Source organism: Magallana gigas, chromosome 8 (genome assembly GCF_963853765.1).
Source record: "Magallana gigas chromosome 8, xbMagGiga1.1, whole genome shotgun sequence".
NCBI classification, from domain to species: domain Eukaryota; kingdom Metazoa; phylum Mollusca; class Bivalvia; order Ostreida; family Ostreidae; genus Magallana; species Magallana gigas.
In genome coordinates, this window is record NC_088860.1 from 3,427,451 (window position 1) to 3,440,841 (window position 13,391).

Here is a 13,391-nt window from a genome sequence, read left to right on the forward strand (position 1 = left end):
GACTTTTTTTTAACACAATCCTAGCTAATACTTGCCCCTGTCGACTAGATCTGCTATGATTTTCAAATAAAATTATTTATTATCTAAATTCTAGACAGTGCTTGCCCCTGTCACCTAGATGTGTGTGCTACTAACCTCCTGTCCATCCTGAGCTGGTACTGTTGAGACAGGAGAGATTTTGGCCCGGTGGGCACCAGCTGAGTTGACCCACACACCTGCATCTTCTGCTGGGCTGAATCTCTGTATAGCACACAAATCAAGACATTCAGATATCTAAGAAATTAAGTAACAATAAGCTATGTATCATTAATTTCAACGAATTCCTGGGGTAGTTGCCTCATATTCCTGAAAATAAACCAGATTTCCATGAAAATAAGTTTGATCAACTTCAAAATTGTCTAGTACAGTGCCTGACAAGCATGATTTCTTTGACAATGCATTAAGTACTATGGAATCATTTGATTTTTTGGCGGTGAATTTTCGTGGATTGCAGGTTTTTTATTTCTTTGTGGGGATGTAATTTTGTGGATGCGTCGGTTTTCAGTTTCAGTAGGAAAACTAAATCTTCAATAATTAGTTTTCATCAAGGATGTAAATTTTTGGGCAAGGGCTACACACGAATACCACAAAAATTGATCCACCACAAATTCTGATGATTCAGCAGTATATCTGACAATAAAAATGATTTACTTGATAATAAGTATGATTTACCTGATAATAAGGGTGATTTACCTGATGATAAGTGTGATTTACCCGACAAAAGTGTGGTTTACCTGACAATGAGTGCGATTTACCTGACAATAAGTCAGATTACCTGACAATAAGTGTGATGCCACTCCTTTTCTCCATGGCGCCGCCACTCTTGGAGCCCACCACGTCCTGCCTGACCAGTTTGACGGGGGAGAACTTGACCAGGGTGGTGTTCTCCTCACTCATCTCCTGAATGTCCACAGTCAGGTTCATTTCGGGGGTCGAGAACTGGCGCATGAAGCTGTCCCTTACCTGGGACATACTGAAGTCGCTCGGGATCTTATACAGGTATACCATCTGTGGGTGGTTCCTAGCAAAAGGCAAATCTCAGTTAGTTTACGGCCCAATTAGGACTATGTACCATGATTTATACCCAATACAGATATCGATGATGTCTTCAAATGAAAAATATGCTCCACATTTTTACAACTATATCTCCATGTCAATCTTAACTGAATTGTGCTCTATATTGATTACTTTTACACTGAACCATTTAGACTCGTTTGTACATGTTTGATAATAGATTACATGTAGATGACAAATGAAAAGTATTAAAGTAGAATTTCAATTTGCTTATAAAGCTTATTAAAGAAAAAAACGATCATAAATTCTAAAAGCAAAATCAAAATTACGGGAATTTGGTAAATACTCGTAGCCGCATTGGCAGTTTTTGTTGACTCTCTGTAACCTGCTCCCTGGCCTTCAACTACAACACAGAAATCAACTTATGAACATACACCTGCAACATAAAAACTGGAGGATCAAACACTACTGATACTGTAAATACAATTAAAATAAAATTAATACAATAAATTTTATTCTTCTGAATCACAAATTCATTTTGATAGAAGTCTAACTCACATAAAAATCAGAGCATATCACTATTAGCTCTCTCTGAGTATCATTATTTACCTGTTTGAGTTTCTTGGTCTCTCTAAGTATCATTACTTACCTGTTTGAGTTTTTTGGTCTAAGTATCATTTCCTACCTGTTTGAGTTTCTTGATTTCTCTTAGTATCATTACTTACCTGTTTGAGTTTATTGGTCTGAGTATCATTACTTACCTGTTTGAGTTTATTGGTCTAGGTATCATTACTTACCTGTTTGAGTTTATTGGTCTAGGTATCATTACTTACCTGTTTGAGTTTCTTGGTCTCTCTAAGTATCATTACTTACCTATTTGAGTTTCTTAGTTACTCTGAGTATCATTACTTACCTGTTAAAGTTTCTTGGTCTGAGTATCATTATTTACCTGTTTGAGTTTCTTGATTTCTTCGTCCAACTCCAGGTTGTCAAGGATGACAGCCACAAAGGAGCTGATCACTATCTACAATCACAGCCACACCAAGGTCAGACAACTCTGTACAAGGGAGACTACTCCAACAACCTAACAACTTCTCCATAAGGTCAGTATTATTATTTAGTTTGTAAAATAAAAGTTTGAAATCAAAAGTATGCCTTAAAGTTAAGAATCGTAAATATTCTGGTACATAGTCTATTACAGAAAGAAGTCTTGAGTATAATACTGCAATAGTCTCTATACAATATTTTTTCCAGGAATGAATGTTGCAATATTATGTCATAAATTCAAGCTATATAATTCAGTAGCATCTATAACAGAAATAGTAATTCACTCATGCAGCTTCTTCATATAATTCTAACCATTTTGGTTATACAACTCAGCTTTATGTGTTTCATTCTGCATAAATATTGGTTTAATGACATCATGCATACAAGTTATTTTAATAAAGAGATATTATACAGGATATAACTTTGTTATATAATATGTTATATAATATGTTATATTGTTATAAATCATAATTTTGTTTATTTCCATTTGACAAAAAAATGTGTAGGGTAAGTTTATTCTGTATTTTCCGTCACACATGACGTAAAAACTGCCTTGGAATTCTTCTGTCATTTACTCGAATAAGGTAGCAAATTTAAAAGAAAAAATATGAAGTTGAAGAGTAGATAAAAATATAATCAAAATATCTTGTGCAAAAACAGGAAAAATTTTGTGAATTGGGTATTCAATGGTAAAATTGATCTTAAAAAGGGGTAAAGTAAAAAAGAGAAAAGTGATAAATCACTCTAAATTATGTTGTGAAAAGGTGAAAAAATAAATATGAGGGGGGAATAAAATCTGCACCTGCAGGGATCAATAAGTGAGGGAGGCCTGTGGTATTGAGGGTCTAGTTCTCAAAGAGAGAAAAAGTTGATGATTTAAATTTGACTTGTACTGCACACCATGCATATCAAACTGCGGACTGTCAAACGTGTGGAGGATAGTGTTAGTCAGAGACATGCTCACCATAGTCAGTAGAAAAAGTACTTACTACCCACAACAAGCTTATACCTACAGTGACAAGGTCTTTAGCTAGTTCATTCTTGTTTCCTTATAACAAAGCTGTATTTTTCATAATTAATTATAATCTTGTAACTTTTTTGCTAAATGAAATTTAAAAAAAATAAATTTAAGATTTGATACCTGTATTTTTTACATTTTAAAACTTCTTATTCCTAAGGCAGAACTTGAAATTGCGATATCTGATGATATTTCAGATCTTTTACTTTCCTGACTTTGCATAAAATGTTCTATTGGTGACATCAATTTAAAAGAGGTAATAAAAATATCCTTTAAAATTTTACAGCAACCATTCAAGTTCATTGCCTGTACCCAGAGATTGGAGGTCCAATACCAAAATGTCACTAAATTCTATCAAATTACGGATGCGGAACATGATTGTCATCAGCGACAAGATTTGACACAAGGACGCAGTTTCTATGCTCAGACTGGGAGTCCTGTTTACCAGTCTGTGGAGGCAAGCTTCCCCGCGTTTCTCTCGATCAACAGTCATATCTAGGGAGAATTATCACATTAGTAAATCTACACAGTTAGGAGGATTCAATGAGGGGCCGCTAACTCCACACAGAATTACCCCTTCCTCTCCCCAGCCCATGACCTACATATGGAAAGGCTGCTGATTGGCTCAGAGGTTTCGCTTCATTTATGCTAAGCTGCATTCCACTAAAAACATCCATAATTCTCCGGCGATACTGAGTACCACTCGTCATTGTGATCAACCTGTTCTTAGCTTCAGAGGCTCATTACTGTGTTACAGAGGGGAAATAAATCACTGAATAAAACGTTAACCCGAGCCAGAAGATCGTGTGCTCAGTAGATGGGAAAGTTGTCAACAGCTGGTAGGAGGAGTTTGTGTTAGAAGGAAGGCTACTTGTTTTCCTTATTACTGCGATTGAGTATCAGATGCAATAGTCATTCTGTCTATTTTCAGATTATCAACCTATGGGTAATTAATCATAAATAGACGCCTTCAATGTTTATTTAAATACAATAGGAATTTTGCGCAGAGTAATTTAGGCTCCAAATTAAGACAATCTATCACTAGTCTAAATACTTTAGATACTTTCAATAGTCTAATACCAAGTACATGTACACAGTCTGTAAGTAAATAATTAAATGCAAGTACATAAACTACAGAAGTACAATGGCCCTGTACACATAAACTGTTCTGTCAATACATGGGTAAGCTATCTAATCACTGACATCATTATCTACAGTAACTGCCCTTGTTCAGAGATGTCTTGGATCTCTGTGAATGTATAATCGGCTAAACAACATGAATCACATCTGTTTCAAATACATGCACATTGAAGCATGGCACAGAATATATAGACTGGTGTCGATTATAGCTCCTATTGTACGTCTTGTTTTTTGTGACTATAATTTATTCACTAATAATCACTATCACATTAGATCTTTGAGTGTGTCTTAATTATCAATAAATGATAATGTATACAGGGATCCTATTTGATACACAATGCACTAGAATCATGTTTGATACACTTTGGTAATAATGACTGAGATAGTTGTCACATGACATACAGTACAGGGGCCAGTATAGTACACAGATCACCTAGATTACCTAGTATATTGAATACATCTACTACTAGTAAAAAGCCTCTGATACACAATAACAAAACCATTGAGAGAAACGAGGGAAGCATGGCGTCCACTTGGAGCTGTAAACAGGACTGATTGACTAGACTACATCTAATGGCTGGCCAATGGCCGCCACTTATCACTGACCAATGATCTGTCAGGAGGACAGAACATTGAGCCAATCAGTACTCACCAGTGTGACAAACAAGTGGTAGAAAATGAAATAGATTGCTACGATCGGGTAGAACCGGTCAGTTTTCCACATTGTGATTTGCATAACTTCGGTCCAGCCCTTATTGGCAAGGATTTGAAACATAGACATGAAGGCCTGGGGAAAGAGAAGTTCAATCTATTAAAGCATCACAAGTGATTCATGTTTTCTGTCTCAACCAAGCTTCACTTGCTGAAAGAGCTTTTTAAAGTTTACAATGAATATTCACGATTGTACAAGAAAATAATGATTCCAAAAACACACATAATATTTGTCAACTATGTGTATTCAATTTCTGTTGAATTTACTGGCTTTTAAAATGTAATTCATTTAATGAAGATTCTCAAAATGCCAGGGATTACATAAAAAAAGACTTGTTTTAGAACAGACAAGTGTAGCTGAGTGCTGAGAGACATCGGTCTTTTCTGTGCCTGTGACAGTTTGTCTGTACGTTTGTTTGTGTGCATGCTGTCCTCTCTTGTTGTTTCATCACCTACATGCTGTCAAATACATCAGATTGTTAGTCCATCACCAAGGATACAGGAGGTCATCACCATGGTAACCAGTGTGTTGTAAGTAAACAGAGTTAGAGTTTTATCCAGGAGAACAGTCCATCCAGACTTCCTCAGGATAAAAATTGATGGAAATTCTATATAGACTTCTAAAATGATTTCTTGGGATTTGATTTTGTTGTTTCAAAAATATCAACACTACACAAGAGCAACTACTAGTAACCAAAAAAAATATATTTTTGAGAATTTAACTTCACTTGATTTATGCTATTAACAAAATAAACAAAATGTCATATATTAAAAATCTTCCTGTGTTTATAGTAAGTTTGAATTTGAATTTTTTGAAGTTATTTTTGAGGGAGTTAGACAGACAATGGACTATTCTCCCAGGCTACCATCAAAGGCACACAACCCTGTAATGCACGATTCTGTAGGGTTTAGTTCTGTCCCTTACTCACCACAGTCACAAACTGGTGATACAAAATGAAATAAATGGCGCAGAGCACCTTAAGGAACCATCCCCCAGTCATTGTCTCTTCAATCACCCCGTGCATCACCTCGATCCAACCCTCTTGTGTCAAAATTTGAAACATGGACATAAAGGCCTAATCAAAAATGGTGCAAAACTTTAATACATTTATATACATAATACACATCTCATCCTGTCTAACAAAGAAAGACTAATTTTTGCTTAATATAAATTTTCATTCGTAAAATTTTTACATTTGTACTTAGAAGCATTTATGAACAATTTTTTTTACATGATTCTTATAGTTAATAATTCATCTAGTTTTGAAGCTTCCTAAATGGGGTTTTAAAATTCGATTGCGCTTTTAAAAAAAATGATTGACAAAACATTGAAACATTTACATATATGATACTATATATGCGTTCTTCCTGTACTATAAAAAGTAAACTTTTATTAAAAGACATTTTTCAGTACTGGTATACTAGCTACTTTGAACCTGTTGAAATTCACAATGTAAATATTGAAATTCACTCCAGTTACAAAAAGACAACATTGTCAAATCAATGAAATTTTGACATCTTGATTCTGAAAGAAAATACACATTAAACATAAAAAATATCCTAAAACATGGTCAAAACACATCACATGTCATATGAAAACAAAATGTTTACTTTAAAAACAATTCTTTTAAAAGTTTTGGCAATAAATTGAAGTTTTATGGTTGATCATTATTTAAAATTTGTGCCTAGAAAAAGAACCTGACTCAGAAAATGAGTAACAAAGTTAACTGGACTCACCTGATCAAACCTGCCAAACTTGTCAAAGTCCCTGATGTTACAGAACAACTGTAGACTGATGCTGGAGGCAATGATCAGCAGACACATAGTGAACAGAATCAAGTGTCCTAGCTTCTTCCCCGGACCAAAGATCTGTGACAAAACACAAATATAGTGACACAGAGAGAGATACATGTAGATCTAAGTGGAAACAAAGCACCCAAAACTGTACCAAACAGGTGTAAATACAAAATGTTACACACTACTCATTTTCCATCAAAAGTTTTATAACTAATTGTAAATTTCACATTTTTTTATTTTTACACAAACAATTTTATGTTGTGTATAGAAAAAAAGCTTGAAAAATGATAATGTGCACTATGACCCAACATTTGAATTATTGGAGGTTGTCAGGAATGCCTCGTATGAAACAGCACATGTACTGACCTTGAAGCAGAAATCCTCCAGCATCGGGGAGGCCTTCATCAGTCTCACCACTCGCAGCACCTAAAGAGGACATTGCTTCATCAAACAGGAGAACAGTGATTAAAAACTATTAAATGGATTTAAAAAATATTTATCAAATGAAGACAACAGTTCAGAAACTTAATACATGTAGTTCTTTATAGTGTTCACTAATTAGATTAAGTTTTTTCTGGTAAAATCAGTATACATGTAGTTTATTTCCAAACAAAGCTTTTTGCAGTCAAGCAATGAAAGCTACAATATATATCCAATTTTTACAGAAAAGATCTTTCAATTTTTTGTACAAACAATGTTAAATACTATTCCATCAGCATAGATTCCAGAAGTAGGATATCCTACAAGTAGGCAAAAAGTTTCCTCTTCATCATTTTTGTTTTACCTGGAAATAAGTGCAATGGCCCCTGTACAGGTCAGGAATAATGTGGAGAGTTGTTCCTATAGCCAGGAGAAGTTCAAACTTGTGAAATGGTCTCTTCTTGTAACCTTGGAAACCCAGACACCATATTTTGAAAAGAGCTTCAAGGTCGAAGAGGACTGTGAATGCCACCTACAAGGTCAAATATTTAAAACAATGGAATGACAATCAATTGGCATGTGGAAGAACACTGAATTTAATAATATCTCACATAAAATATTCATTGATGAAATGCTTATTTATCATGATATTAAGGTATTTAACTGCAAATCTTTTTATCTCAGCTTATTGATTATTGGAATTTTAAAAGAAATCTCTAATTCATATCTCCTAAAATTCAATTATGTGTACACATGCATATATCTAGTTTTGGTTGTACATATATTTGTGTGTTACATGATAAAACTTACCTCAGCATAGTAAAACCCATCTAGCTTGTTGTAAATACTGGCCTGGTCTTTGAATGACAGAGTGGCTCCAGTGATAGCGTTAGCAAAGACCAGTAGTAGGAAGAAGGTGTGGAAGAAGTTGGAGCAGAGGATCTTCTGGAAGAAGGGCGGGGCAAATCCTTTGGCTTTGTTCTCATCAATCAACACCATCTTCCACGAGTTTCCCTCGCACTGAATCACCTAAAGGAAAACAAGGCCAGTATTTTACAGAATTTAAAATAAAACCTCATGAAAATAATTTTCCAGAGATGAGAAAAAAAGATGAATTTATGAGACATGAAATCCCCCAGTGATAACAGGCCCAACAGAAGAAAATCCGACCATTAGTAACCATGCCTCTTTACAGAGTACGGATAATTGGAGAGCTGATGATTAGGGGTATAGTTAAATTTGCAGACAGACAAACACTTAAAGACATTTTTGCTATAAAAACACATTATGTCTTGCGATCTTTGAACTCAGGGACATTTTATCTTCATTAGATCATAAGTTTTCCATGGCAAAGTAATAACGTGTAGAGAAACAATGGATGACTTACCTGTGAAGAATCAGAATCGGTGGCACTACCTCGGGATCCCCACATCTGTTGAAACTGAACTCGAATCTCCGCAAAAGACTCGATTATTACAGCAATGAAGATATTCTACAACACATCAAGTCAGTAGATAGAAAATATTCCCTCAATACACTTATATAGAATATTCAATAAAAGATTTAAAATCAACACAGATTTCTGCCAAAAAAATCTTTAAAAAGCTGCAATAAAGAGAGAGCTAAGCAAATGTACCTTGACCAGCCATGCTAGGATAAAGATGAGAGTGATGAAATACACAAAAGCCAGCTCAGCGTAGAGGCTGTCTATTGCTCTGTACATCAGGAACACCCAGCCTTCCTGTGAGGCGGCCTCATACACCGTGAAGAAACTTGTTACTGTAACAAACACAATATCAAATCATATTGATCCTATTTTATCATATTAAGAATGCAATCAAAATGAAAAAAATATCATGAAAAATATCACTACAATATATAGCTATCATTTAAGCCTGAGTTATATAAGCCTGAATTAACAGTACTTTGTGCTCTTACTGAATTCATCGAATCCGTCGAAGCCCCTCTGGACATTACTGAGGTTGAGCTGCATACAGACCATGCCGCTGGTGCAGTGGTAGCCGTAGTCGGGGTTGGTAGAGCAGTAGTAGTCGGGGATCATCAGGTCAGCCTTTGTCACGTTACTGTAACAGTCACAATATACTTTTCATTTTATAGGTGAAGAATTAATTACGATGTTTGGATTCATGACCAAATCATTATTCATACACAAATGAAAAAGTAAATTAATCACTTCTTAAGTGAATTTATGTACAGGTTCTATTTCTGGTGAAATTTTGCTTGCAATAGCTGAGGTCAGTCCCAGTAAAGTAGTACTGTAGATTCTAAATCTAACATTAGGAATTAATATTTGTGAAAAATCGCAAGAAGAAAGCCTCGTCAATTTTAAAATCTCACTTTTATTTTTCAGACAGATTTGAGCTATTTAAAATTAGAACAAAAAAATGGTGCTCGCGATTTGATATTATCGCAATTTAATACAAAACAGCGTAATGGCAAAAATAAGTACTTACCGGTAAATAAAATAACGAATTTTAATACAGTAAATGTACTAAGGCTTATAATCCTTAGTTAGAGAATGTAAAGATTATAATTCATGCCCTGACCTATGACCACTGCCTGCATTACCTGGGGTTGGTCCCATTCCTGACACAGTGATTCCTCAGCTCCCCAAAGAACTGCACTCCCAGGATTCCATACAGGCACATAAAGAACAGGAAGAAGGTTGTCACATTGATAATCTGGTTCCGCGACCGCCTGTGTACAGGAGTGTGTTCAAAACAATTAACTGATAGTTTCACAATGTTTATAATATGGTTTCCTAATGTTGACAAAACAAATGTTACAAAAGAACTATATATGATAAGAGTTAAATTTGGCCCCCATAATTCGCCATTTTTTAAGTGTTTTGGGTACAATAAAATGTTAACTAATTTTTTAGAAGAGTTGATATGAAATATATTTTTCATCTATTTATTTGATTTATTTGCACTCACTGGCAGTATATGACGTCAGAAGTGACGCCATTTCTATAATTCAATCAAAATCAGCCAAAAATTGACATTTTTCTTATCTATTTACGAATGGGAAATATAGAGCGCATGCTTGAACAAGGAAAATTTTTTTGTCACTTATTAGTCTTGGCTAGATACATCTCTGATTAAAATATTTTATTTGTTCAAGAATGCGCTCTATGCTTTCGGAAGGAAAAACTGCTTGAAAACAAGCTGTTTTACGGTAAAAATGCAAAAATGGCGGGAAAAGGTTGTCTTTACAATGTCATATTTCTAAATTGTGGGCACTTGAACCAAAATGAATATTATGTAAACACATCACATTTATATCTGTACTAAGAAAACAAAGAATGATAGTAAAATGATGATGTTCATTTTAGGGGGCCATTTTAGGCCCTTATCATATATAGTCCTTTGGAACACAAATTTGCTGGAAAGCTTACTTAAAAATTGTGTTGATTCTCTGTTTGGGCAACTGGAATTTAAGCTTCTCTCTGAATAATCTGATCAGAATGAGTGGGCGGGGAAATCTTATAATGGACCAGTAGGAATACATATCCACAATCTTCGTCATCTCAAATACCTGTCAAGGTAAGATACACGTCAGATCCTTTAAATGGCTTAATGTAACCACAGACAAGTAGACTGGAGTTTACAGTAAGTTGTTGTTTAACATCAAATTCAGTAACTTACAGCAATATAACATCTTTTAAGCAAAATATGGATTGGAATTCATGCAAATACAGTATTAATTTGCACACATAATTGTAAATTAAAAACAGTTATTTTTTTATTGCAAAAACACATAAATGACAAGTTTCTATAATCTATAATTTACTTGTAAAATCAAGGACATCCATAAGCAGAGCACCATAAAGCCGTCAAACTGACACCATCGATCCTTGATGTAAGGGGCCTCACCCTGCAACAACACAGGCACATATTTTAAGCCTTTTGACACAATGCCAGTCCTTTGATAATCATATCACTTTCAAAATAGTTAACAATCCTTGTCTGTTATTTTTAGGGGCAAAATGAAAATATTTTAAGTTTTATCTGATATTTGTTTCAAATTTTTATACAATTTTGCATTTATGAGGTACAATTTATTTTGATTTCTCTTTTTCAAGAAAGAAAACTGAACATAAACTGTTCAGAGAATGAATTCACAAGCTACAGAAATAATACTCTGATGAACAGGGCTTATAAGGTTCGTTTTAAACTACATTAATTAAGGCAGTATACTCACTTTATAACTAAATCATAATTAATGTTGATTAAAATACACACATGAACCATTTTCCTTCAATCAAACTCTGTTCATAATATTATGAATTCTGTAGCTATTGAACTAATTCCATTCATAAATACCAACCTTAACAATACCCCTGATGTGCATTTTGGCGAGCATTTCGGCGGAAAACAGGAAGGTAACAATCAGGTCAAAGATGAAGGTAACATACATCAGGTGGATGCTGATGGCAAACATCTCGGGAGTGTTGAGACTGACGGACACCAGGCTGACAAAGGCGCAGAATCGGAGCAGGCCCCGAACCCAGGATTTATTGACCCAGTCGATGTCCGCATTGTCATTCAGGTTCTCATCAGGGCCAAAGTCAGATAACGGATGACTGTCTTTAAAACTAGTTTTCCTATTTACCAACATTTTGGACAAAGCAGGGACAAAAGTGGTCTGCATTGCTATTTCAGTTCTTCTCTACTTATTAATAGTGTTTGAAGAAATTTGAATGCATCCCCATTAGTTATGGTGTCAATGCATTCCCTAAACTTTACATCTTGTATATCCCAAAAGCATACGGATTGGAACTCAATCTAAAATAAGCAAAATAATACATGATATAAAACTAAATATATGATACATAATGTTACCTAAATAAGAACGATAGAAATGCACTAACGATGCCTCGGACTGTGACCAGAGACATAAATAACATCTTATTTTAAAAATTTAAGTATCTGCTGTGACGAACCACAAGCCTTTGAATCTCTATCAGGACCTGTGCCCTGTGGACGAACTGACGATACTAAAAAACACTGTATATTCGAAAAACAATCTTTTCTATTCAAATAAACAAAGAATACTCACAAAAGAATGTAAACCTGATTTACTAAGTGATTTTAAGCCCATAAAAGGGAAAATTATTCACATCTCACATCAGCATCAGCAGCCATTTTGCTATAGACTGTTTCAAATTAATTATCTGAACATCGAGCCCGATTCGGTTTACATATCAATCGATTGCTTGTTCCATACAGTGCGCTTATTTACATAATCAGAGAGGTCATTTATTTCATTGAAATTGGATATGATTTAACTATAAGTAAACACATTACCGATTATAGTTCTCTGTTCGTTAATCTAATATGTAACTACCCCGCCAAATCGCTTATTTTTATTAATGAATTATACAATCTAAGACAGAAACACTTGATAGAGCCATCTTGCTCCTAAACATAAATCATGTACATTTTCTTCACTTTGTAACAGTTTTAAATTTTAAGTGACTTATAAGTCCGTTTGGTCGGGTGAATTGATCTTATATTTGTAAGAGGAATTTTGTAATTATTATGTAATATTCACATGTTACTATTATAAACTATTTACTTACTTATAATTTACAAGCACCATACCTTACTGTATGAAGCGCATGTGGTTCAAAATTATTGCATGTAAGTTATAGCCGCTTTTAAAAATCAAAAACTTATTTTATTAAAGCAAAAAATTATATAATAATGATAAAAAAAATAATCAAAAAATAAATAAAATAAAGATAAAAATAGATAAATAAAAAATAATAATAATATAAAAAGAAATGGATTTTCTAATCGTTTCATTTTCATAATACATCATCTTGAGTCTATTTATTTTTATTGCTGTTTTTTTTAAATCAATCGTACCGTTTTACCTTACATTTTAAGATAAAGTTATAAGACTGGCTTTTTGTCGTACTTTATTTTATTTTGTTTGTAACTTTCACAAATATTATGGCAACTGCAAAATCTATTTTCAACGCATATTTTGTCTTTTTTAAAGTCTATTAACAGATACGATCAACCAAGTCAAAATTATATTTTCCCGCTTTGAATCACTTTGTTTCATCAAAATTAATCAAGTGGTTTTTTTTTTTTTATTATTGATAATTTTAGCCTACAGTGTTATGATCGAATGGAAAGGGAACCCCAAAGATTTCTCAGAGTGCCCGCTTTTA

At 34.1% G+C, this 13,391-nt stretch overlaps 1 protein-coding gene across 7 annotated transcripts in view; it reads right to left on the minus strand.

Annotated features, from left to right (window-relative positions):
• The window catches only part of LOC105339306 (sodium leak channel NALCN), a 30,891-nt gene extending 18,502 nt beyond the window's left edge, over positions 1–12,389 (minus strand). For 4 of the 7 annotated variants that reach the window (XM_066067960.1, XM_066067958.1, XM_066067957.1 and 1 more), the window contains exons 1-17: positions 12,269–12,389; positions 11,537–11,994; positions 11,000–11,083; positions 10,605–10,744; positions 9,776–9,904; positions 9,125–9,270; positions 8,823–8,965; positions 8,574–8,678; positions 7,997–8,215; positions 7,551–7,718; positions 7,133–7,192; positions 6,707–6,838; positions 5,899–6,045; positions 2,003–2,077; positions 1,383–1,456; positions 815–1,060; positions 136–240 (exon numbers count right to left, since the gene is read on the minus strand). In XM_066067960.1, coding sequence (XP_065924032.1) covers positions 136–240; positions 815–1,060; positions 1,383–1,456; positions 2,003–2,077; positions 5,899–6,045; positions 6,707–6,838; positions 7,133–7,192; positions 7,551–7,718; positions 7,997–8,215; positions 8,574–8,678; positions 8,823–8,965; positions 9,125–9,270; positions 9,776–9,904; positions 10,605–10,744; positions 11,000–11,083; positions 11,537–11,860 — 2,297 coding nt within the window. In that variant the 5' untranslated portion in view covers positions 11,861–11,994; positions 12,269–12,389. Of the gene's footprint in view, positions 1–135; positions 241–814; positions 1,061–1,382; positions 1,457–2,002; positions 2,078–4,910; positions 5,046–5,898; positions 6,046–6,706; positions 6,839–7,132; positions 7,193–7,550; positions 7,719–7,996; positions 8,216–8,573; positions 8,679–8,822; positions 8,966–9,124; positions 9,271–9,775; positions 9,905–10,604; positions 10,745–10,999; positions 11,084–11,536; positions 11,995–12,268 lie in introns of all 7 variants that reach the window. The other 3 variants (XM_066067961.1, XM_066067956.1, XM_066067959.1) reach the window with 2 other exon arrangements.
• Between the last annotated feature and the right edge of the window lie 1,002 nt (positions 12,390–13,391).